Here is a 26,995-nt window from a genome sequence, read left to right as displayed (position 1 = left end):
ACATTCCTTGGGGTTAATTATGGCTTTGTGGTCTTTTATACCCATCCCCATCAATTTTAGTTTAAAGCACTCTTTAGTACTTTAGCCAGCCTGTTGCTGAAGACACTCCTTCCCTTCCTTGACAGATGGACACCATCACTGCTCAGTACCTCTTGGAAAATCATCCAATGGTCTATGAAACCAAAGCACTCTCGTCGGCACCAGCCAAGCAGCCATGCATTTGTCACCAAGATGCAAACTTCTCTCATTCAGCCTTTACCTTCGACAGGGAGGATCGATGAGAACACCTCCTTTGCACCTAGATGCTTCATCCTCTGACCCAAAGCCATGAAGTCTCATATGATATGTTCAGTAGGATATTTAGCTATACATTTGTGCCAACATGGATGAGTAGCATAGGAGCGTGGTCCATAGGCTTGATGAGTCTGGGCAAATTTCCCACAATATCGCAAATCTTGGCACCAGGTAAACAGCACACCTCCCTGGACAACATGTCTGGCCGGCAGATTGGCGCTTCTACCTCCAGGGCTGTGAACCAGTTCTTTAGTTGAACAGCAGGTGGAGTTGGAGGATTGATCTTGTGGGCCTTGGTGACTTGCTTCCAGCTGTGCTCTGTCTGCCCAAGATCTTCTCTCCTTTTGCTGGGAGTCCTCAATGTTTTGATCTGCATCTCCAGGACAAATTTCTGGTTGTCCCAGATGTTTCTTGGTCTTGCCACTTCTTCTCTTAGTTCTTGTACTTCTTTCATGAGGGATTCAATGTATGTACATTTATCACATGAAACCAGAATCTTGTCTTGGTCCAAGGGTTTGGTCTTGACAGTGGTAGAAGCTGTAATGAAAGCAGTAGCTTTAGGGGCTTTTGTTTCTTTACCATAGTTCCAAATGTAGGGGCTGTTGTACTTGTGATAATAAAATATGTAGCCAGTCAGACAACTACCAATCCTATTTTTTCTCCTACTCCTGTTCTATGGGATATAGGGGGCAGGTAGTTAATGTGTAGTTTTAGAGTAAGAACTGTATAGAATCCTGTATAGAAAGAGAATGGAACCAAACAAACTTAGCAGTGATTAGATGGCAACTCCCAGTAACTGGGAGGCAAAGCCAGTACCAGGCAGATTTCTCCAGTCTATGCCCTAATCATGGCTAGACAGATTTGGATGGGCTGGAGTGGTGCTTCGATGTTTGCTTCAGTAGTTGGAGAACAAGGCCAGTGCCGGGTAGACTTCTATGGCCTGTGCCCTGAAAATGGCATGGACAAATAAAGATCATTTATACATATGTAGTATCACATCATACCTTATACTATGAGTTTATCTTGTTTGAGGAGACTAGATGGACTGTACAGGTCTTTATCTGCCATCATCTACTATGTTACTAAGGAGCTCATTTTCAAAGCATTTAGAATTATAAAGTTACATAGAGGCGTGTTTTCAAAGCACTTAGACTTACAAAGTTACATTGTAATCTATGGAACTTTGTAAGGCTAAGTGCTTTGAAAATGAGCCCCATAGTAACCTATGGAACTTTGTAAGTCTAAGGGCCCAGCAACGTTATAGGTGCATTAAAGTTTTTAACGCGCGTTAACCATGTACGTGCCTACAATATCCCTATAGGCACCTACTTGGTTAGCGCACGTGCTAAGTGTAGTCGCACTAAAAACACTAATGCACCTTAGTAAACAGGGCCCTTAGTGCTTTGAAAATACGCCTCTATATGTAATACCATCAACAGATGGGTAATTTAGCTTTAATTGACTATTTGAATGAAGAGTCTTCCCGGAGGAAGAAAATGACAGAATCAATGTGAATGGCAAAGACGCAGAACCATGAATAATATTGAATATTAGCATACATAATTTAAACAGCATTTGTGCTTCTGTAGGAATCCCGTTTGTTTGCCTGGCAGGTCAATGTAGCTGCAGTATTCTGCAGTCTTGTTACATAACATCTTTGAGCAACCAACATAAAGTAAGTTACAGTAATACAATTTGCTAATTGTAAAGGCGTGTACTATTAAACTGAACTGGGTAAAGAAAAATTGCCTCAGTTTCCAGAAAACCTGCCTGGTCAATTGAGCAACATGATACTCAGAATTCAACATAGGATTAAAGGAGATGCCAAGCACCTTCAGTGTTTCTTTTTTCAAGTATACGTTCTATAAAGAGAGTGCATTATCTGTATGTGGTGGTGTCAAAGTCCATAACCAGATTATTTTTGCTTTATCAGCATTTAGTTTAAGACAATAATTTTGTGACTATACTTTCGCGACCATGATTCAACAGCATCTATACAAGCCTGGAAAGACCAGGCTTGTATGGATGCTTGGAAATGAGATGGATGAGGGAAGATATGATTGAGTTCTACAAAATCCTGAGTGGTGTAGAACGAGTAGAAGTAAATTGATTTTTTTTTCACTCATTCCAAAAGTACAAAGACTAGGGGACACTCAAGGAAGTTACATGGAAATACTTAAAAAGAAAATAGGAGTAAATATTTTTTTCACTCGACGAATAGTTAAGCTCTGGAACTCTTTGCCGGCGAATGTGGTAGCAGCAGTTAGCGTATCTGGGTTTAAAAAAGGTTTGGACAAATTCCTGACAAAAAAGTCCATAGTCTGCTATTGAGAGAAGACATGGGGAAGCAACTTGCTTGCCCTTGAATTTGTAGTATGGAATGTTGCCACGATTTGGATTTCTGCCAGGTACTTGCGACCTGTCTTGGCCACTGTTTGGAAAACAGGATACTGGACTAAATGGACCATTGGTCTGACCCAGTATGGCTGCTCTTATGTTCATGTTGGAATTATATTAGAGCTTTGATGTAACCTCTCATTTCTGGGACCAACAGAGTCAGCGGCAGCATGCACAGGGCAATGTCTTCGCACCTGCCTTTTTCTACTTGTTGCTGCCTTGCAGATCAGGAGAAGCAACAGGCCCGGTGACCAACTGAGTGATCAATGGGGAGAGGAGAGGGAGGCAGATGGGGCAATACAGGATGGTACTGGTGGGAAGGGAGAGATGTGGCCATGCTGGATAGTTGGAGGGTGAGAGAGAGAAAGACAGAGGGGTGAATCAGACCGAGGGCTGTTAACTGCTAAAAATTTTAACACACGTTAAAATATTAAACACATAAATTGCATTGTTAACTTGTTAAATGTGAAGCCCTAATAACACAGAACCAGAGAAAACCTCCAGAGGTTCTGCAAGTACAATTTAAAATGTAATATTGTTGTTTTATATTGACAGGCTATTCAATTGTTAACCCTGATGTTATTTTCAAGATTAAAAAGGAAGATGAGAAATATTTCACTCAACACTGTGATTGGGAGGAAAAAGAAAACACAAATAACCCCACAATTGGTAAGTAAATGTTTTGGATTATTTTGGTCAAACAAATAGATGATTAACATAAAACATTCAGGGGTCCTTTTACCAAGTTGTGGTAAAAAATGGATTTAGCATGCCCTTACGCGGGTCTTTCCCGCATGCTAAGGCCATTTTTACCGGTGCCAGAAAATGGCAGATTTTCCATATTCTAAATTAATGACCACGCACTGATGTTAATCTTAAAAAAAAAAATCATTTTGTTCACAAATACTGAAGAAAGAAAATTGAATGACACAAAACCTAATTTTAATAAATGAAACCTCAGCTGCCACAGACAGTCTACATAGAATGGCTACAATCACTGATTTATAATGGAGCTCCGAAAAAAGCAACAGCAGAAAATAACTCCTAAAAATAGGAGAAAAAACTGCTGTTGCAAAAAAAAAAATGGACATTACCATTAATATAAAATTGCAAATCAGTTTCTTCACTATCAATGTGCATATATAGGCAGAAAATGAAATAAAAAACTAAACCTGTGCACAGGAAAAAGTCACTTAGCTGTAAGAAAAAAACCCGACACTCCACAATCTGTGTCTCTATAGTCTGTAAATCCAATATAAATCCACTGTAGCACGAGATGTATAATCCTCGACAAGGGTCTTCCTTGTTTCGAGCGCTTCTTCAGGAGGAATACCACACAAACTTCCAGCTTGGTTCAGAGATGGTGATCACTGGTATAAGAACGCTCTCAGAGGAAGAAACTCCTATTCACTGATGTCAGCTTCCACACAGATCCCCAACATTTAAAGAATCCTACACTTAGAAAAAGCCTTCCATTCCATAGGTCCGTTAAGACCATGTGGGGCTACAGTTTTAAGCTTGTAAATCCACTTCTGCTCTCTTTGATGTAAATTCCAGGCAATATCTCCTCTTCTACCGTTTTCTGTAATTTGGTCAAAAGCAAAACATTGTAACTGTTCAAAAGTGTGATGTAACTCCTGACAGTGTTTCACCAGAAGCATCTCAGTTTTATCAGAATTAATACAATGTTTAAGCTCAGTTAATCTAGTTTTGAGCATACACTTGGTCTGGCCAATGTATTTTAATCCACAAGGACAAATAATCATGTATTTTACTGCTTTTGTCAAACACAGCGTAGAGCATCTAATATCAATCCAAATGCACTTAACGTCCCAAAATCTAGATGTTTCATGTGTCAGATCACACATCTGCCACATCTAACATGTCCAGGGGTAAGAATATCTCTTGAAGTCCATACATCTGAATGACACAGAAGATCTGATGGAGTTTAAAAAGGGGTTAGATAGATTCCTAAAGGACAAGTCCATAGACCGCTATTAAATGGACTTGGAAAAATTCCGCATTTTTAGGTATAACTTGTCTGGAATGTTTTTACGTTTGGGGAGCGTGCCAGGTGCCCTTGACCTGGATTGGCCACTGTCGGTGACAGGATGCTGGGCTAGATGGACCTTTGGTCTTTCCCAGTATGGCACTACTTATGTACTTATGTACTTGAATAAGGTACCATGCATTGTGCTTGAGAAAAAAACCTCATGAATTGATAGTCTTCCAATGGTTTCTAACAATCTTTGCAATTCTAAGTTGTATGTTTCAGCACATACGGTATCATAGATTCCTGTGTCATTTGTTTTGTATTACCTAATAGCAGAGTTACATCACACTTTTGAACAGTTACAATGCTTTGTTCTTGATCAAATTACAGAAAATGATAGAAGAGATATTGCCCGGAGTTTACATTAAACAGAGCAGAAGTGGATTTACAAGCTTAAAACTGTAGCCCCACATGGTCTTAATGGACCTATGGAATGGGATGCTTTCTTCTAAGTGTAGGATTCTTTAAGTGTTGGGGATCTGTGTGGAAGCTGACGTCAGTGAATAGGAGTTTCTTCCTCTGAGAGTGTTCTTATACCAGTGATTGCCATCTCTGAACCAAGCTGGAAGCTGTGTACCTTATGAATCCTGCTGTCTAAAACATCTGTTACAGGTTTGGTACTGTTCACACCCTTCCTCCCTTTCTAAAAATTCTTTCACTTTCATGCCCTCAGCTGAGGGCTTAAGATATTTCCCACTGTGTCTCAGAGAGTTATAATAAACTAGTAAAAAAGGCCCATTTCTGTTTTAAAGGAAACGGGCACTAGCAAGGTTTTCCTGGGAGTGTGTATGTGAGAGTGCTGTGTGAGAGAGAGTGAATGTTCGAGTGTCTGTGTTTGACAGAGTTGAGAGTGGGTGCGAGTGTGGGTGTAAGAATGAAGAGTATGTGCCAGGGTCCACCCTCCCTCCCAGTTCCAGGGCCATCATCCCCTCCCCGGTCTGTCTCCCAGTTGCAGGGTCCCCCCCCTGCCTCCCAGTTGCAGGGGGGGTCCCCCCTCCCTCGCTTGCTCGCTCCCTCCCTTTTTCCCAGTTGCAGGGTCCCCCCTCCCTCCGTCCCTCCCTCCCTTCCTTCCTTCCTCCCTGTTTCCCCGTTGAAGGGTCCTCCCTGTTTCCCCCCCTGCCCCCTCCCTCCCCCTCCCCCCCCCCCAGTTGCTGGGTCTGTCTGTCTCCCCCCTCCTTTTGTCCTTTACGTTTTAAGACACTGTGATCAACAATTTTAAAAGGACAATGTGCAGCAGCAGCTCCTAGGTTTTGTTGTTTTTGAGTGTATGCCAATGAGGGCTGCGTAGGGGAGTGGAAACAGATTAGCGAATGTGCTTCGTTGCTTACCATAGACTTGCTGTGCTGTCTTCCACTCCTGTGTATTAGACGTCCTGCAGCATCTTGTAGGTTTGCTTGCTTTGTTGTTAGTGAACGGGGATGAGCGATGCGCTGGAGTTTGACCCGCTGGTCTTTCCAACCGCCCTCTTGCGAGTGGACCCGGACCGTCGCTGTGATCTGTCACCGGCCTCCTCGACATCCTATACGCTTGCCGTGTCGCCGCCCTCCCTCTTCGTCCTCTCCAACAGTCCAAATCCAGAGTTGGAGAGGGAGGGCGGCGCCGGTTTGTTGACGGCGGTTATTCTGCACGTGTGGTTCGGGAGGTTGGCAGCCACTCTGTTGCGATTCCTAAGCAGGGGGAGGAGTAGGGAAACACTGCCTACTGCTCCCCCTGGCTGTTACTCCTCCCCCTGCCTGGGTCGCTGTTTCCTGCTGACGTCACTGATCTACTCCATGAAGCAGACCACCTCCAGCGGAAGCCACGGTCCCAGGCAGCCTCAGAACGTTGGAGGTGAGAATTATTATATAGGACTAGCAGATTTCCATTAACGGTACCAGTAAAACCTGATTTTTGATCTGTGACAAACATCCAATCTGTTTTATCAAAAGAAACTCCTTGTGGCATAAATTTTTGGTGTGTCTTATACAGTAACCATGTACACATCAGACTTTTTGTTTCTCTTAAGAAATGGAATTACAGAACTTGGTACTAAAATTACCTGGCTACTGGTAGAATTTGGATTTATGAAGATGATCAGTACAGTAGCATCTCTTTCTTCTTAGCTCTGCATCTATGTTGATGCCTATGAAAACAGCATAATTCTGAGCTCACTTGTTCTCACCAGGGGCGTAGCCAGACAACAGATTTTGGGTGGGCCTAGGCAAGAAGTGGATGGGCACCAAATGTTCTCCCCTACCAAAAGACATCTCAGCTGACAGGAAAATGCTTCTTTCCACCTTGGCAGTCTGCAGCAGGCATGCGCTGAAAACTGAACATGCGCAGGTGCCAGTATCGTGGAGAGTAGCGTTTTCATTACCATCAGGGGGAATTATTTGGCTGGTAGAGCTTGGGATCTTCACCACCTACCACTAAACATGTGCTATTGTTGGGTGGGCCTGAGTCCTACGTGGATGGGCCCTGGCCCACCCAGGCCCACCTGTGGCTACGCCACTGGTTCTCACTTTTCTAAATTAATTGTAATCATCTTTTCTATGACAGGTTCCTCCAATATTGAACCAGACATTTTAATCCGATTTAAACAAGAGGGATTTAGGATTGAGCCTCAGGGATCTGAGGCGCATCAAAATTCAACTGTTGCTGGCACACATGAGGAACCACATGAAGCAGGTGATTTAGCATGGATTGAAGGTGGTGATTGGCAGATCTAAACATTTAATAGAATTAAGATGAGGCTCGGTGAGAATAAATTGTAACAATCACAGACCCTGACTTCTTACCTTTGTTCTGTGGATAATTTGTTCTATTTACTTTGTGCCCGCTATTGAATGCAGTGGTCAGCATTTAGGCAAAACGCCAGCTGCCGTAGTTAAAATTAAACGAGATATTCAGAGCTTGTACCGGGATACCAGCCAGCACAGAATATCCAGATTGAGCAGCATCCTGGAAGTGCTATATCAACTATACTCAGACTGCTAACCAGATAGCTAACGGGATAATGTTAAGGAAGCCTTGTTGCTGTCCTGACTTTATCAGGTTAGCAATCTGAATATGGCCGCTAACCAGATAACCTCTGGATCTGCCGACCCTCTACTTTCTGGTCAGAGGAAATATTCAGCAAAACTGTCTGGTTAATGTTGCTGCATATCCCTCTTAACAAACTCTTATCCTTTATTTCTACTTGTCTTTCATTTCTAGGGATCTCTGTTTTTGCCTTTTATTCTTTGTTTCTTATTCTCGCATACCATTTTACTACAGCCTGTCTCTCTTCTCTTCTCCTCTTCGAAAGGCCCTGACCAGAAAGGCAGTCTTCTACAGGAAAGGAGATGGGATGTGGATCAGTGCTTTTATTGTAGAAAAAAAGGTGCCGGTACTCATTATGGGCGGGGTCACCACATATGGCCCCACCCCTATTATAGCCACACCTGTATTAGCCACACCCCTTATACCAGCCATGGCGCATATAAACAGACATCATTGAGAATATTATACTAGTATAGGAGAAAAAAATAACGTGATTTTTTTTCATTATAAATAATTTCTGTAAGCTGTTACAGCTCCAGTATACCCAGTGCAAAATAAGACAGCAGATGTAAATTCACAAATTGGACATATTCCAAACACTGAAATGAAAATAAAATGATTTTTTTTCCACCTTTGTTGTCTGGCGACTTTGTTTTTCTATCCATATTGGTCCCAGTCTCTGATTCTGCTGCTCTCTATCTGTTCTCTGAACTCCTTTTCCAGGGCTTCCTTCCATATATTTACTTTCCTCCTCTCTTCTTCATTTCTTGCCCTACATCCATAAGTAAAAGCTGGGTCCTCCTCCGTGGAATTGACTGGAGGAGGTATAATGTGGATCCAGCTTTTGCCTATTTTTTTCCATCCATGTGCAGTTTTTCTACTCTCTTCCCGTTCCCTCATCTCTATCCATGTGCATCTTCTTCTTTTTTCTTTCCTCCCCTCCATCCATGTCCAGCACTTCTCCTCTCTCTTCCCTCCCCTGTATCCATATAAAGCAATAATTCTCTCTCCCCTCTCCTCCATCCAAGTCCAGCATTTCTCCTCTCTCCCCGCCAACTCCTCCATCCATCCATGTCCAGCAATTCTCCTCTATCTCCTGCTCTCCTCTCCATCCATTTTCAGCATTTCTCCTCTCTCCCCTGCCCTCCCCTCCCATCCATGTCCAGTGATTCTTCCTCCGAGTTCCAGGGTCCCCCCTCCCTCCATCCTCCCTCCCTCCGAGTTCCAGGGTCCTCCCCCCCCTCCCTCCGAGTTCCACAGGGTCTCCTTCCCTCCCTGTTCCACAGGGTCCCCCCTCCCTCTGAGTTCCAGGGTTCCTCCCTCCGCCCCTCCCTCTGAGTTCCAGGGTCTCTCCCTCCGCCCCTCCCTCCGAGTTCCAGGGTCCCTCCCTCCCCCCTCCCTCCGAGTTCCAGGGTCCTCCCTCCCCCCTCCCTCCGAGTTCCAGGGTCCTCCCTCCCTCCGAGTTCCAGGGTCCTCCCTCCCTTTGAGGTCCATGCCCCCTCCCTCCAAATTAAAAGTCATCTTGACTTACCTCGTCAGGGTTATGGCGGCCAGCAGCAGCGGTAAAAAGCGTGCAGGCTCGGCGCTTACTTCAGTTTTCCCTTCACTCTCAGCTCTGGTCCTGCCCTCATTTCCTGTTTCCACAAGGGCGGGACCAGAGCTGAGAGAGAGAGAAGGGAAAACTGAAGTAAGCGCTGAGCCTGCACGCTTTTTACTGCTGTTGCCAGCCGCCGTAACCCCGACAAGGTAAGTCAAGATGACTTTTAAAATTCGGAGGGAGGGGGCCTGGACCTCGAAGGGAGGAAGGGAGGGACGATGACCCTGGAACTCGGAGGGAGGAAGGGAGGGACGACGACCCTGGAACTCGGAGGGGGGGAACACCCTGGAACTCGGAGGGAGGGAGGGAGCGAACTTCCGGAGTCGGTGCCTATGGGTGAGCCGGACCTCACAAAAAAGGTGTCGGTACAAAAAAAGTACTGGTGTGGATACTAGACAAGCTTTTTTCCTCTTGCACCGAGGATGGGTCTCCAGGAGCTTCAGCCTAGGAGGGAAGGGTTAGGATGGCTGTTGTACTTGGCGATTCGATTATTAGGCATGTAGATAGCTAGGTGGCTGGTGGTCACTTGCCTGCCTGGTGCGAAGGGACCTCACATGTCACCTAGATAGGATTTTAGATAGTGTTGGGGAGGAATTAGCTGTCTTGGTACATGTGGGTGTGACATAGGAAAATGTGGGAGGGAGGTTCTGGAAGCCAAATTTAGGCTCTTAGGTAGAAAGCTCAAATCTAGAACCTCTAGGGTAGCCTTTTCAGCAGTGCTCCTCGTTCCACACACAGGGCCCAAGAGACGGGCAGAGCTCCCGAGTCACAATGCGTAAATGAACCGATGGTACAGGGAGGAGAATTTTAGATTTCTTAGGAACTGGGCAGTATTCTGGGGAAGGAATGAGCCTATTCTGGAATGATGGGCTCCACCTTAACCATGGTGGGACCAGGCTGCTGGCATCGCTGACGGTCGTTCAAAAGGGCATGGTTCAGAACAAGGTATCACCAAAACAGGGAAGATAGAGCATCCCGATAGCAAGGTTGCAATAGAGACCATAGTAGACCAGGTGTCTTTAAATAAAAAGCAGACAGATTTTCAAGATTGCACATTATCATTGTCAACTGCTGAGCAAGATGTAAATAGGAACAACAAGCGTAGTTTGAGGAGTGGAGGAGTGGCCTAGATGTTAGAGCACTGGTCTTGAAATCCAGAGGTGGCCGGCTCAAATCCCACTGCTACTCCTTGTGATCTTGGGCAAGTCACTTAACCCTCCATTGCCTCAGGTACAAACTTAGATTGTGAGCCCTCCTGAGACAGAGAAATAGCCAGTGTACCTGAATGTAACTCACTTTGAGGTACTACTGAAAAAGGTGTGAGCAAAATCTAAATAAATAATAATAGTTTGCAATGTCTATATTCAAATGCAGAAACTAAGAAATAAGATGGGAGAGTTAGAATATATTGTACTAAATGAAAAATTAGATATAATAGGCATCTCTGAGACCTGGTGGAAGGAGGATAACCAGTGGAACACTGTCATACCAGGGTACAAATTATATCATAGTGATAGGGTGGATCGAATTGGTGGAGGGGGGTAGCATTGTATGTTAAAGAGGGCCTTGAATCAAATAGACTAAAACTCCTGCCATAAAACATGTGGGGATAGGCTCGTGGACCTCAATATGTATACACTGGAAGAGAGACAGGAGAGAGGGGATATGATAGAGACGTTTAAATACCTCAGTGGCATTAATACACATGAGGTGAGCCTTTTTCAAATGAAGGAAAACTCTGAAATAAGAGGGCATAGGATGAAGTTAAGAAGAAATAGGCTTAGGAAGAATCTAAGAAAATACTATTTCACGGAAAGGGTGATGCATGGAATGGCCTCCCGTTGGAGGTCGTGGAGACGAAGACTGTATCAGAATTTAAGAAAGCATGGGACAGGCATATGGGATCCCTTAGGAAAAGGAGGAACTAGTGGTTATTGAGGAAGGGCAGACTGGATGGGCTATTTGGTCCTTGTCTGCCATCATGGTTCTATGTTTCTAGTACAGACAGATGCTGATATTGTCTCAACTAAACTACTGTAATGCAGCTTATGTAGGCTGCAAAGAAAACCTACTACGATCATTGCAGACCGTCCAAAACACAGCAGAGAGATTGATATTCAAAAAGTCAAAATATGATAGAGCAATCCCACTACACATAATGCTACATTGGCTCCCAATCAAGGCCAGACTGTTTTTCAAAACCAGCACAATCATCTTCAAAATACTGTTTGGCAGGTCACCGGACTACATGCTAGACATGATCAAACTATCACCAAGAAATGCAGACCCAGGAACCAGAGGTTACCTACTACTTCACCTGCCCAACTGCAAAAACGTACTATACAAGTCCACCAATATGGCGGGATTTAGCTACCTGGGCTCAAAATGGTGGAATTCAATTCCCACAGTCATAAGAAGCATTGTGAACTACCTCCAGTTCAGAAAAGACCTAAAGACCTACCTCTTCAGGAAATTCTATTAGTAAAAAATGCACTAATCACTCTGAAACAACAATACGCAACACAACCTCTAACTGTAACGTATCTTTTCATATAAGAAATGAACTAAGACATATCTTCTCAAAAATTCCAATGACTATTCCATACGCACTAATAGTTATCTTGCCAAACACTGTAAAACACAGCATCATTCAACCTTGTAAATGTAATTGAATCAATGTAATATCTAACAACTGTTAAATGTAAGCCACATTGACCTGAAACTTGTTTTTGGATAACTGTGGGATACAAGTAGTAATAAATAAATAACTATAAATTCCATGTGTAAAGGGGACAAGGATAGTGATAGGAGTGTACTACTATCCACCTGGCCAGGATGAACAGACAGATGTAGAAATATTATCAGAAATTAGGGAGGCTAACAAACTGAGGAACACAATAATAATGTATGATTTCAATTATCCCGATATTGACTGGGTAAATATAATAACAGGGCGTGCTAGGGAGTCAAAATTCCTTGATGAAATCAAGGACTGCTTTATGGAGCAGCTGGTAAAGGAGCCAACAAGAGGAAGTAAAATTCTAGACCTAGCTCTTAGTGGAGCACATGATCTGGAGCAGGAGGTAATGATGCTGGGACCACTTGATAACAGTGATCATAATATGATCAGATTTGATATCAGCTCTGGAGTAAGTACACACAGGAAATCCAATATGATAGCTTTTAACTTTCAAAGTGGAGACTATGATAAAATGAGAAGAATGGTGAAAAAAAAACTTAGAGGAGCAGCTGCAAAGATCAAAAATTTACATCAGGCGTGGATACTTTTCAAAAATATGATCCTTGAAGCCCAGGCCAGTTATATTCCATGTATTAAAAAAGGAGGAAGGAAGGCCAAACGACAACCGGCATGGTTAAAAAGTGAGTTGAAGGAAGCTGTTAGAGTCTCTCTTTGCCTTCCTTATCAGCGCTTTGCATTTGACTTGCCATTCCTTATGTGGTTTCTTATTTTCAGTCAGATCCTTCTTCCTTTTCTGAAGGATTTTCTTTTAGCTCTAATAGCTTCCTTCACCTAACTTTTTAACATTGCCAGCTGTCGTTTGGTCTTCCTTTCTCCTTTTTTTAATACATGGAATATATTTGGCCTGGACTTCCAGGATGGTATTTTTGAACAACATCCACACCTGATGTAAATTTTTGACCTTCACAGCTGCTCAGGGTTTTTTTTTTCACCATTCTTCTCATTTTATCATAGTCTCCTTTTTGAATGTTAAATGCTAGCATATTGGATTTCCTGTGTATACTTACTCCAGAGCCGATATCAAATCTGATCATATTATGATCACTTTTATCAAGCAGCCCCAGCATCATTACCTCCTGCACCAGATCATGCGCTCCACTAAGGACTAGGTCTAGAATTTTTCCTCCTCTTGTCAGCTCCTTTACCAGCTGCTCCATAAAGCACTCCTTGATTTCATCAATGAATATTACCTCCCTAGCATGCCCTAATGTTACGTTTACCCAGTCAATATCGGGGTAATTGAAATCACCCATTATTATTGTGTTGCCCAGTTTGTTAGCCTCCCTAATTTCTGATAATATTTCTGCATCTGTCCATCCTAGCCAGGTGGACGATAGAACACTGCTATCACTATCCTTTTCCCCTTTACACATGGAATTTCAATCCATAGAGATTCCAAGATGTGTTTTGTTCTTTGCAGAATTTTCAATCTATTTGATTCAAGACCCTCCATTCAATCCACCCAATCACTTCAATATAATTTGTACCCTGGTGTGACAGTGTCCCACTGGTTATCCTCCTTCCACTAGGTCTCAGAGATGCTTATTATATCTAATTTTTCATTTAGTGCAATATATTCTAACTCTCCCATCTTATTTCTTAGGCTTCTGGCATTTGCATATAGACATTGCAAAACTATGTTTGTTGTTCCTATTTACATCTTGCTCAGCAGTTGATAGTATTAATTTGCAATCTTTTGTGTGCTTTTTATTTAAAGACGTCTGGTCTACTATGGTCTCTATTGCAACCTCGCTATCGGGTTACCCTGAGTTCCCTGTTTTGGTGATATCTTTGAAAGATAGCTTGTTCCAAACCATGCTTTTTTGTACAACTGTTGGCCTTCCCTCAGGTTCTAGTTTAAAAGCTGCTCTGACTCCTTTTTAAATACCGATGCCAGCAGCCTGGTTCCTCCCTGGCTAAGGTGGAGCCATCCTTGATCATTCTTGTATCCAGCTTTGATTGTTGTATAGTTCATGGAGTAATATTTTGTATTTCCCACTGTGTTTGTGCATTTGTCACTTATTTTTCCTTGTGTGATGATCTACTTCCTCTCTTATGAAGTCTTTCACTCCTTTTTGTTCCCTCTTTTATCATGTCTCTGTCTCTTCCTTCATCACCTATTGTGCCTCATCCTTTTGTAACTTTTTATAATCATTCTTTATGTCTCACTATTTCTGAGCTCTTTCAGTGTTGTTTCAAGGTACTAACCCTTCATCCCACCCTGAAGTTTGTGGGTTTTGTTTTCTATGAGTTATGCAATGCTTGGCAGCCAGAAAGAAACAAGCAGGTTGTCCCTACTAGAAGAGGCTATAGTAAAGGGGACAGGATGCCCCCCCCCCTCCCCATACTGGAACAAAAGAGGAAGGAAGGTATGATGACACACATACCCTCCACTAGAAATATAAGGAGAAAGGGAGGTGTGGTGATAACCAATATAACCAACAAGTTGGAAGGAGCTTCTGGTCATTCTCTGTCATAGCTGCAGAGGATTCTTTATTCCTTCTGCAAGGATATGTACATTTTCAGAGCTCACGTGACTCTTACTTTATCATTTCACTTCTATCAGAGTGTTTCTTTTCTTAAATCAGCTTTTAAACAATATAAGATATTGAACATATTTTCTCATTTTTCTTACAGGTATCCCAGATTACAATCCTGACCCCACAGTAGAGATCCTGAAAGTTGAAGAGCTTCATGTCACCGACCAACTGGAGGAAGAAGAGGAGGATACTGATACCAAGAGAGGTGTCATTTTTAATATATCTCTTGCTATCTACTATTATTATTATTAGCGTTTGTATAGCGCTACCAGACGCACGCAGCGCTGAACACCTGACACAAAGAGACAGTCCCTGCTCAAAAGAGCTTACAATCTAAATAATACAGACAGACAAGACAGTTACAGATGAGGGAAGTACTGGGTGAGAAGGAAGGAAGGAACAAGGGAGGGCAAATGAGTAGAGGCTAGGAGCCAAAAGCAGCAGTGAAAAGGTGGGTTTTCAGCATGGATTTGAAAAATGGTAGAGTTGGAGCTAGACGTATAGGTTCAGGAAGTCTATTCCAGGCATAAGGTGCCGTGAGAGAAAAGGAACGAAGTCTGGAGTTAGCAGTAGGGGAGAAGGGGGACGACAAGAGAGATTTGTCCAGTGAGCGGAGTTCACGGGAAGGAATGTAGGGAGAGATGAGAGCGGAGAGGTAATGGGGGGCTGCAGAGTGGATGCACTTAAAGGTCAGTAAGAGAAGTTTAAACTGTATGCGGAAGCGGACAGGGAGCCAGTGAAGTGACTTGAGGAGTGGGCTAGTGTGGGTATAACGATTCTGGTGGAAAATAAGTCGTGCCGCAGAATTTTGGACAGATTGGAGAGGAGAGAGATGGCTGAGCGGAAGACCAGTGAGAAGTAAATTGCAATAGTCCAAACGAGAGGTGACAAGGGTGTGAATAAGGGTTTGGGTAGCGTAATCAGAAAGGAAGGGGCGGATTTTGCTAATGTTTTAGGTAAAGAAACGACAGGTTTTGGCGATCTGTTGAATATGTGCAGAGAAGGAGAGAGAGGAATCAAAGATGACTCCAAGGATGAAAAGTAAACTGTTGTGAAACGTTGGAAACCATGTGGCATTAATAGATATTACTGTATGGAGTGACAAATGTATAATGTGGTCATAATATTTTGTTTAATAAAAATTTCTAAATTAAAAAAAAAAAACAACAAAGATGACTCCAAGGTTACGAGCCGAGGAGACAGGGAGGATGTGAGAGCCATTAACAGAGATAGAGAAAGGGGGAAGAGGGGAGGTGGGCTTAGGGGGAAAAATTAGAAGTTCAGTTTTGGTCATGTTAAGCTTCAGATGGCATTGAGACATCCAAGCAGCAATGTCAGACAAGCAGGCTGAAATTTTGTCCTGGATTGAGTTGATATTTCAGGGGTGGAGATGTAGATCTGAGAGTCATCTACGTAAAGATGATATTGAAAGCCATGGGATGAAATCAGGGTACCAAGGGAAGAGGTATAGATGGAAAAAAGGAGGGGTCCAAGGACAGAACCCTGAGGCACACCAACTGAAAGTGGGATGGAAGTTGAAGAGGATCCACCAGAGTGAACACTGAAAGAACGAAGAGAGAGGTAAGAGGAGAACCAAGAAAGGACAGGGCCCTGGAATCCAAGTGAGGACAGCGTATCCAGGAGTATAGTGTGGTCTACAGTGTCAAAGGCAGCAGATAGGTCAAGAAGGATAAGGATAGAATAGAGACTTCTGGATTTAGCCAGTAGCAGGTCATTAGAGACTTTGGTAAGTGCAGGTTCAGTAGAGTGAAGAGGGCGAAAACCAGATTGGAGAGAGTCGAGAATAGGTTGAGAAGAAAGAAAGTGAAGATAGCGGCGGTGAACGACACGTTCAAGTAATTTGGAGAGGAAAGGAAGAAGGGAGATAGGGCGATAATTGGAGGGACAGGTAGGGTCAAGTGAGGACTTTTTAAGGCGTGGAGTAACAACAGCATGTTTGAAGGCCATAGGAACTGTTGCAATGGAGAGTGAAAGATTAAGGATGTGATAGATGACTGGGATGACAGTGGGAGAGATAGTGTTAAGTAGATAAGTGGGGATGGGGTCAGAGGAACAGGTAGTGCATTTGGAGGAGGAAAGAAGGGCAGTTTCTTCAGTAGAAACTTCTGAGAAGGAGGAAAAGAAGGAGAAGAAGGAGAGTAGGGGGTGAGGACTAAGGGAGAGAAAGGTGGGGAAGGTTTGGATGAAAATTCAAGGTTAATTTTACGGATTTTATCGTGGAAGTGCTCAACTAGGGTCTGAGGAGAAAGAGATGGGGGAATTGGGGGCGGAGGCACCTTGAGAAGAGAGTTCAGTGTGGCGAAGAGAAGTTGAGGGTTGGGGCCAAGGGAATTTGTCAATTGGGTGAAGTAACCCTGTTTGGCAAGAGAAAGGGCTGACTGGAAGGAGTTAAGCATGAATTTGAAATGAATGAAGTCGGCAAGGGTGCGGGATTTAAGCCAAGAACGTTCAGCAGAGCGGGCACAGGAACAAAAGTAGCGGATTTTGGAGGTTCGCCAAGATTTGGGTTTGGTACGCCTAGTAGGACGGGGCATGGGAGGGGCAAGAGTGTCCAGAGGAGAGAATAGTATGATAGGAGGGAAATGGCTTCATTGACAGATTGAGATAGAGTGGTGGTAGAGAAAAGGTTAGAGACATAAGAGGATAGAGTAAGGGGGTCAATAGCCTGAAGATTCCTAGATGTGGGGGTTGAGATTGGGTGGGATTGGGAAGGAGGGTGCATGAGTGTGAAGGATAATAGGTTATGGTCGGAAAGGGGGAAATCTGAGGAATAGAAGTTGGAGGGAAAGCATTTAGAGGAGAGGATAAGGTTGAGACAGTGACCATTTTGGTGAGTGGGTGCAGAGGAGCATAACTGAAGATTGAATGAGGATGTTAATGCAAGGAATTGGGAAGCATGAGAGTCAGAGGAATCATCAGTGTGGATATTGAAGTCACCAAGGATGATGGAGGGGGATGTAGGTTCGTGGAAGAAGGAAAGCCAGGCGTCGAAGTCAGTGAGAAAGGATGAAAGAGATTTATCAGGGGGTCGATAAATGACAGCTAGTTGGAGAGGCAGAGGAGTTAAAAGGCGGATGGAATGGACTTCAAAGGACAAAAAGCAGTGAGATTGGGGTGGAAGAAGAGGTTGGAATTTGCAGGAGGGAGACAGCAGCAATCCTACACCGCCACCGCGGCCGGTAGTGCGAGGGGTATGAGCAGTGCTTTTTTTGTAGAAAAAAAGGTGCCGGTACTCATTGTGGGCGGGGTCACCACACATGGCACCGCCCCTATTATAGCCACACCCACATTAGCCACACCCCTTATACCAGCCATGGCGCATATAAACAGACATCATTGAAAATATTATACTAGTATAGGAGAAAAAATAATGTGATTTTTTTTCATTATAAATAATTTCTGTAAGCTGTTACAGCTCCAGTATACCCAGTGCAAAATAAGACAAATTCCAAACACTAAAATGAAAATAAAATGATTTTTTTCTACCTTTGTTGTCTGGTGACTTTGTTTTTCTATCCATATTGGTCCCAGTCTCTGATTCTGCTGCTCTCTACCTGTTCTCTTAACTCCGTTTCCAGGGCTTCCTTTCCATTTATTTCTTTACTTTCCTCCTTTCTTCTTCTTTTGTTGCCCTGCATCCATAAGTAAAAGCTGGGTCCTCCTCCATGGAATTGACTGGAGGAGGTATAACATGGATCCAGCTTTTGCCTATTTTCTCCATCCATGTGCAGTTTTTCTCCTCTTCCCTTTCCCTCATCTCCATCCATGTGCATCTTCTTTTTTCTTTCCTCCCCTCCATTCATGTCCAGCACTTCTCCTCTCTCCTCCCCTCCATCCATGTCCAGCATTTCTCATCTCTCTTCCCTCCTCTGTATCCATATAAAGCAATAATTCTCTCTCCCCTCTCCTCCATCCAAGTCAGCATTTCTCCTCTCTCCTAGCCAACTCCTCCATCCATCCATGTCCAGCAATTCTCCTCTATCTCCTGCTCTCCTCTCCATCCATTTCTCCTCTCTCCCCTCTCATCCATGTCCAGCAATTCTCTCTTCCCTGTCCTCCCCTCCCCGTCCAGCGATTCTCCTCTCTCCCCTCCATGTCCAGCAATTCTCTCTTCCCTGGCCTCCCCTCCCTGTCCAGCGATTCTCCTCTCTCCCCTCCATGTCCAGCAATTCTATCTTCCCTGCCCTCCCCTCTATGTCCAGCAATTATCTCATCCCTGCCCTCCCATCAATGTCCAGCAATTCTCTCTCCCCTGCCCTTCCCTCCCATTCCATGTCCAGCAATTCTCTCTCCCTTGCCCTTCCCTCCCAGCCCATCCCATGTCCAGCAATTCTCTCTCCCCTGCCCTTCCCATGTCCAGCAATTCTCTCTCCCCTGCCCTTCCCTCCCATCCCATTGATTTCCAGCAATTCTCTCTCCCCTGCCCTTCCCTCCCATCCCATCCCATCCCATTGATTTCCAGCAATTCTCTCTCCCCTGCCCTTCCCTCCCAGCCCATCCCATGTCCAGCAATTCTCTCTCCCCTGCCCTTCCCATGTCCAGCAATTCTCTCTCCCCGCCCTTCCCTCCCATCCCATTGATTTCCAGCAATTCTCTCTCCCCTGCCCTTCCCTCCCATCCCATCCTATGTCCAGCAATTCTCTCTCCACTGCTCTTCCCTCCCATCCCATTGATTTCCAGCAGTTCTCTCTCCCCTGCCCTTCCCTCCCATCCCATTGATTTCCAGCAATTCTCTCTCTCCTGCCCTTCCCTCCCATCCCATTGATTTCCAGCAATTCTCTCTCCCCTGCCCTTCCCTCCCATCCCATCGATTTCCAGCAATTCTCTCTCCCCTGCCCTTCCCTCCCATCCCATCCTATGTCCAGCAATTCTCTCTCCACTGCTCTTCTCTCCCATCCCATTGATTTCCAGCAGTTCTCTCTCCCCTGCCCTTCCCTCCCATCCCATTTATTTCTAGCAATTCTCTCTCTCCTGCCCTTCCCTCCCATCCCATTGATTTCCAGCAATTCTCTCTCTCCTGCCCTTCCCTCCCATCCCATTGATTTCCAGCAATTCTCTCTCCCCTGCCCTTCCCTCCCATCCCATCGATTTCCAGCAATTCTCTCTCCCCTGCCCTTCCCTCCCATCCCATCCTATGTCCAGCAATTCTCTCTCCGCTGCTCTTCCCTCCCATCCCATTGAGTTCCAGCATTTCTCTCTCCCCTGCCCTTCCCTCCCATCCCATTGATTTCCAGCAATTCTCTCTCTCCTGCCCTTCCCTCCCATCCCATTGATTTCCAGCAATTCTCTCTCTCCTGCCGTTCCCTCCCATCCCATTGATAGCAGTTCTCTCTCCCCTGCTCTTCCCTCCCATCCCATTGATTTCCAGCAATTCTCTCTCCCCTGCCCTTCCCTCCCATCCCATCCCATCCCATTGATTTCCAGCAATTCTCTCTCCCCTGCCCTTCCCTCCCAGCCCATCCCATGTCCAGCAATTCTCTCTCCCCTGCCCTTCCCTCCCATCCCATTGATTTCTAGCAATTCTCTCTCCCCTGCCCTCCCCTCCCATTACTTCCAGCGATTCTCCGCCTCTCTCCTGCCCTCCCATCGACGTGCAGCGATTTTTCCGTCCCTCCCCTGCCCTCACCTCTCCCATATCCAGCGATTCTTTGTCCCCCAGCGTCCTCCTTCACTGCCTGCCAGCCAGTCGGACTCAGCAGCGAACGGTGCAGGCAGCGATTGGCTGGCAGCGTCGTAGCTTCCCTCTGCATGTCCCGCCTACAACTTCCTGTTTACGCATAGGCGGGACTTGCAGAGGGAAGCTACGACGCTGCCAGCCAATCGCTGCCTGCACCGTTCGCTTCTGAGTCCGACTGGCTGGCAGGCAGTGAAGGAGGACGCTGGGGGACAAAGAATCGCTGGATATGAGAGAGGTGAGGGCAGGGGAGGAACGGAAAAATCACTGCACGACGATGGGAGGGCAGGGGAGAGGCGGAGAATCGCTGGAAATAATGGGAGGGGAGGAGAGGAGGAGAAAAAGGTGCCAGTACGCCGTACCGTTGCGTACCGGCACAAAAAAAGCACTGGGTATGAGAAAAAAAGATAACCACCATGGCAAAGGGCCGCAACAGAAGTAGAGTCATCAAGGGAGAGCCAAGTTTCAGTTAAGGCCAGTAGATGGAGGGAACGAGAAATGAAGAGGTCATGAATGCAGGGAAGTTTATTGCAGATGGAGCGGGCATTCCTTAGGGCGCAAGAGAAGGGTAAGGAGGAAAGGGAAATAAGAGGAATAGAGATGAGATTAGAGACATTACGATGTGGTCTGCATAGGTAGGAAGAAGGCAGAAGAGGAGGACCAAGATTGGGATTGATATCACCAGCTGAGACTAAGAGAAGGAGTAAAAGAGAGCGGAGGAGAGTAGGAGAGATGTGACCACGAAGGCGAGAGGTACTTAGGTAGAATGGGGAAGGCACAATGGAGGGAAGAAAGAGATGAAGATTAAAAGCTGAGAAGGAGGAAGGGGATAAAAGAGAAGGTGAGGTGATGAAATCAATGGATGGGCAGTACGTTCCTGTATTGGACAGTGGTAAGGAGTGAGGGAAAAAGTTGGGGAGGGACAGGGCTATGAAGAAAATATGTATAGGGACCATAAAAGTGTGTGGGTACTTTCAGGTGCAAGGTAGGAGTAGTAGTTGAATTTTCAGGTGCAGATGAGGTTGGAGATGAGCAGGACTGGAACAGCAGGACTGGAGGCTGGAGCAAATGAGGCTGAAGACGAGTAGGACTGGAACAGTTGGACCGAAAGGCTGGAGCAGATAAGGCTGAAGACGAGCAGGACTGGAACAGGCTGGAACAGTAGGATCGAAGGCTGGAGCAGATGAGGCTGAAGAAGAGCAGGACTGGAACAGGCTGGGGGAGAAGGATCGAAGGACTGGAACAGTAGGATCGAAGGCTGGAGCAGATGAGGCTGAAGACGAGTAGGACTGGAACAGGCTGGAGGAGAAGGACCAAAGGCTGGAGCAGAAGACGCTGAAGACGAGCAGGACTGGAGCAGGCTAGAGCAGATGATGCTGAAGATGAGGAGGACTGGAGCAGGCTGGAGCAGATGAGGCTGAAGACGAGGAGGACTGGAAGAAGCTGTAACAGTAGGACTGAAGGCTGGAGCAGATGAGGCTGACGACGATCAGGACTGGAACAGTAGGATCGAAGGCAGGGGCAGATGAGGCTGAAGACGAGCAGGACTGGAACAGGCTGGAGCAGAAGGACCGAAGGCTGGAGCAGAAGAGGCTGAAGACGAGCAGGACTGGAACAGGTTGGAGCAGATGAGGCCGAAGACCAGCAGGACTGGAACAGGCTGGAGCAGAAGGACCGAAGGCCGGAGCGGAAGCGGCAGAAGACGAGTAGGACTGGAACAGGCTGAAGCAGATGAGGCTGAAGACCAGCAGGACTGAAACAGGCTGGAGCAGAAGGAGAGTAGCACGGTAGAGGTAGGGGCAGATGAAGCAGGTTGGATGCAGGCTGGAGTTGAAGAGCAGAGGTTGGAGATGATGATTAAGGTTGTATGTAGGCTGGGGCAGGTGATGCGAGCAGGAGGAGAGGATGCAGTCCAAGGATTATGATTTCTGAACCTGGAGCAATGGAGGGTCAAGTGACCTGGCCCAGAGTCACAAGGAGCTGCAGTCGGAAGCCCAGTTCCCTAGATTCTCAGTCCGCTGTGTTAACCAATGGGCTATTCCTCAAGGACCTCCCTTTGGTGAGGTTCAGACAGTTACAGTTCTTGCAGAAACTTGGCTTTCACCTTTCATCCCTCGCTGCTCCGATAACCATGCAGTGGAGTGAAGGAAGAACACGCTGCTACGATTACCATTCACCGATTACCTCGCTACCTGCTACAGCTGGCTTGAGACTACTGTGGAATATTTTCAAGTTTTATATATAAAGGATGAATTTTTTTCAGGTTTTCAGTTAAATATTTGTTTTGAAGTCATTAGAATTTAATTGCTTTTATTAGTCAAACTCTTGGGGGATGTGGAGAAATGGGGAAGAGTGAACTCTCATTGTTTGGTCAGGTGACCACTTTTAAAATGAACATTTTACCCAGACTTCTTTACTTACTTTACTTTACTTTACTCACCCTTCAACATCTTCAGTCCTTCTGTGACTGTTCTCTTGTGCTTGACTGCTTAAATATTTTTAATTTAAATGCTTTACTTTTTGTCTATTAGATTGTAAGCTCTTTGAACAGGGACTGTCTTTCTTCTGTGTTTGTACAGCACTGTGTACACTTCGTAGCGCTCTAGAAATGTTAAATAGTAGAAGTAGTAGTAGTACGTTAATCACTACCTATTTTTAGTAACTGAGTCAGTGTTACAGGGCATGCAGAGGGCAGTGCAAAAATGTATTTGGAAAGAGAAGCCACCTAGAGTAGCACGATCCACTTGGAGAAGGTATAAATTAGATAGAGGGCTGGGAGTTCTTGATCTCAGCACCTATTACAAAGCGGCACAGTTGAGGCAGCTTTGGGATTGGAGGGATGAGTGTTGTAAATTCTATCTATTGGCCCGCTTTGCGCACCAGGAGTACCCTTTTCCAAGGACAAAAGGTCTGCGCTTCCATTATCTGTTGGGCTGCCTGCCTAAATTCTCTTGAAAGTCCATCCCAGTAATATTCCTGGTGTACAACTGACTCTAAGATAAGGCCCATGATCATGGTCTTATGTCTATCAGGATCTAAATGAATCATTAGTTATCTGTGTACCCAAATGTATTCTATTAAAATGTAACAGTATTTTGTACAGGCAATGAGTGTCAATTGTATTTTCTAATTTCGTTGGTAGAATAAAAAGGAAATAAGGAATAGACAGAAATTAAGACAAACATAGTTTTAGGAAGATAAGTATAATTTATTTCTTACCCAAACACAAGTCTTCAAGTTGGTACAAATTACAGATTCAGTCTGACAGCTCACCCCGAGTAGGGTCTTCAGTTCGGTACCGATTCTGGAAGTAACCGGACAGAACTTCGCTGCTTTCAAGGCGTTGGGGACGGACTCCGAAATTAAGCCCAAATCACCCTTCTTTTATACTCTCTTCTCTCAATAGAAGTCTATGGCTGGACCTATTTTGGGACCTGTTTTTTTTCAACTATTTCTCAATTTCTGTGGTTAAACTGTCGTGTCCTGCCATCTGTTGTTCTGTACCCAACTCTTTCCGTTCCAGCTATTGCAAGTTATTTCGCAATTTCCTCTTTTGTCAACATGTTTTTCTCTTCTGCCAGAACATCTTATTCTTAGCATATCAGTTTCACTTCCCCTTTTTCTATTATCTTATGATCTAAGTTTCATCTTATAGAAAGACAAACTCCATTTTAATAAGTGCTACATTCAATTTGTACCTGATTTTGTTCTATAAGGCCATTAGTAGGTTATCAGGCCTAGGCAGTGCTTTTCAGCTGTACAAAGCTATGTAGTTTGGCCTGCCACTATTCCAGTGGATAGATCTTAGGGTAGAACACATATTAACTTGCAGGAAAAGCAAGTCCATGCTCAGCCAGTCATAGATTTTTAAACCTAGCTGGTATTTTTACAGCCTGAGTCCTAAAATCTGGCCTTCCACCCTTTCGGTGGGCATCCAGTGAGGGCCTCTTGCTGTAGTATAATTATACATTCCCCACTTGTCACCCCCTCTGGAGAGGGGTGACACAAAGCTCGTCAAGCTTGTCATCATCCATTCCAGAAGGTGGTAAGCTATCAAACGAGAGGGGGAGTTTTGGTCTTACAAATTGTTAGAAGGTATGGTGCAAGATAGGAAACTTCATTCTCAGGTGATATATTATTTGGGCATATGGAATTCCCTTTATATTACTCAATCCCTTGGGCCTTAATCTTGATGTTACCCCTCTTGAGGCTAACTCAAACCTGTAGTGAGAGAGGTTTTATGAATGGGACAAATCCATGAGTTCATCTGCAAAATCTCATGAAGTATAGGTATGTGGGTAATAGCAATTTCAGGTGGATCATACTAATAAATACTTTCAGGTCTTGCTATGACTTCTATTGCATCTGTTGCATAGTACATGGGGAGATAATCTAATGTATCTATCTCAGTGGTCCTCGGAAGGAACAGTGGTTTTGATTAAGCATTGTTATGGTGGCTCAACAAATATATGGTTAGTACTCAGATTGCAGGCTGTTTTAGGTTGTAGGTATTCAGAATCCTTAAACAAGTATGAGGTTGTCATATCCAGCAAAAAGGGTCAATCCTAGGAAAATTTATATTAACAAAGGTCATGCATGGATATTGACATATGCATAATGACCTGGAAGTATGGGAAGCATTTTATATATCCGTTACCCCACTTGGAGCTTAGTCAAACCTACAGAAAGACATGCAGCTTAAGTAAGCCTATACCAAAGTTAAACAATTGCATAACAGGTTGATACAAGCAGGGTTTATACCTGCATTACATAAACAGAAATAACGGGGAAACTCTTAGAAAAACAATTAGAACAATAAAGGAAATAATAGGAAAATAAAAATAAAACCTTTTCAATATATATAGACAGGATTGCTGCTAAACTGGAAAATAAAACAAAATATGAATCTATAATGTCCATAAACAGCAACAGTTAATCTCAAATGAAGTATCAGTTCTGAACTCTCTTTCATCGATCATGGTTGAGGCGGTGGAAGCGCTGAAGAATCTGGACGGAGATCTGGAAGATCTAACAGGGCTGGATTTTCATGGTTGGCCTGCTGAAGGAAGTGGCTGGTCTTGAGATGGTTAGGCTGGTAACATCAGGTTCTGCGACTGAGTAAACACGTATATCTTTCACATGGACCCAAGACTTGTGGTCCAGTAGTTTGCAAGGTGTAAAGATCATTGCCACAACCTTAGGGGATCTAACATCATTTGGGCCTGGATAGACGTATTTATGGTGTACAAACTTGGATCTTTCCATGTCTTTATTCTAGGCATATACCATCAAGTCCATCAAGAGTCAGAGGCTGGCAAAGGAATAAGCAAAATAACTGTATGCCTGAATGATACATTGCTATATCTTGGTGGGCATAATCAGTGTGAATTGAATAAGCAAAAATAATATATAAATGTCAAGAGAAATGAAAGACAATGTAAACATGGAGAAATCAGTGCTAATTAAGTGCAAAAACAAAAGGGAAACCATAAGGGTTAAATAATGAAAAGCCAATTTTCATAAATAGCAATAGTATATATAAAATTATATCTCCTGTTTGGTAGGGGTCAATTGCAACCCTCTTAATACTAGAAATTGGGATGTGCATAATATATCCCCACTTCTGGCTTGCATAACGTGCGAGACAGATTGGTAATTTTAACGAACACATGATCAAAATAACAATGGTTAAGTATATGGAACAAAAAAAGTACAAAAACTAACAATAAAAATTTAGAGATGATGGTAAATGTTCAAGTTATTGATGTATGGAGGGCAATGTGTTGCCATCTATCGCCAATAGATATGGAATCTTCACCTGCGATGACTAACATTCACCAAGGGTTGAGCCCTCAGCTGCAGGAGGCCAGCAGGACTTACGAGCTAGACGATTCAGAAAGAAGGGTAGAGGCCAAAGCTTCTTGCAACTCCAGTAAGTGGAGAGCCTATCTCTTTCGCTCATGGACCAATCGATGTATCTGTTGAAACTCACACTCAATAATGTCTCGTATCTCACACCGGGTAATGTTGGGGTCTGTGCATCTGTCCTTTAATGTAGCGATTCTTTGCTGCAACATAGCCTTCAGATCAGACACATTATCGGGTAGCTCTTCTTTGCTAGCAGTCGTCTCCTCGGTGAGGGACGTCAGCATCAGAGAGGAGGGCCGTGAGGTGTATCCCTACTATGGTGTGTCCCCAAAACAGAAAAGTATCGAAAATGAAAAATTAAAAAAAATTAAAAAAAATTAAAAAACAGGGAAAAAAAAAAACACTCTGAAGGGTGTAAGATAAAAATAGGCTTAATAAAAAAAAAATAAAACCAAATATGATACATCTGAATTGCAGCAAGGCATATTCAGAAGGCAATGCCAGAAAAAGGTTCCTTTAAAAAGACAAATGAAAAAAAACATTCAAAAGTTATTGACCTTCACATAGAGTTTAAGTAACCCTTTTTCAATCAGACAAAGAAGTAGGAAGAAGCATATCGCTTCAAGACAAAATCACCACGTGGCAAGAGTTAGTTGAAGCAAGGTGTTAGTTAAATACACAAAGCATACTGTTTTAAATAGAAAGGAATCAGAAAGTTGAATGCATAATTTTCCTTATTTATGACTGAAAGCTTCACCAATTCTCAATT

At 44.1% G+C, this 26,995-nt stretch overlaps 1 protein-coding gene and 1 long non-coding RNA gene across 2 annotated transcripts in view; one reads left to right on the top strand and one right to left on the bottom strand.

Moving 5' to 3' along the window:
• Positions 1-26,995, top strand: part of LOC115463697 (zinc finger protein 184-like) — a 93,908-nt gene that overhangs the window by 50,410 nt on the left and 16,503 nt on the right. The window contains exons 3-5 of the mRNA XM_030194417.1: positions 3,247-3,360; positions 7,283-7,411; positions 14,761-14,868. Of these exons, the coding sequence (XP_030050277.1) occupies positions 3,247-3,360; positions 7,283-7,411; positions 14,761-14,868 (351 nt within the window). The remainder of the gene's footprint in view (positions 1-3,246; positions 3,361-7,282; positions 7,412-14,760; positions 14,869-26,995) is intronic.
• Positions 1,586-26,995, bottom strand: LOC115463698. Its single transcript, XR_003941062.1, has 3 exons — positions 26,984-26,995; positions 25,289-25,295; positions 1,586-1,695 (listed from the first exon to the last, which is right to left on the bottom strand). It is a non-coding gene; the product is annotated as an uncharacterized LOC115463698 (long non-coding RNA).

The sequence above is a fragment of the Microcaecilia unicolor genome, chromosome 2 (genome assembly GCF_901765095.1).
Source record: "Microcaecilia unicolor chromosome 2, aMicUni1.1, whole genome shotgun sequence".
NCBI classification, from domain to species: domain Eukaryota; kingdom Metazoa; phylum Chordata; class Amphibia; order Gymnophiona; family Siphonopidae; genus Microcaecilia; species Microcaecilia unicolor.
The sequence above is the reverse complement of the archived record's forward strand: the minus strand, read 5'-3'. Positions and strand labels throughout refer to the sequence as shown.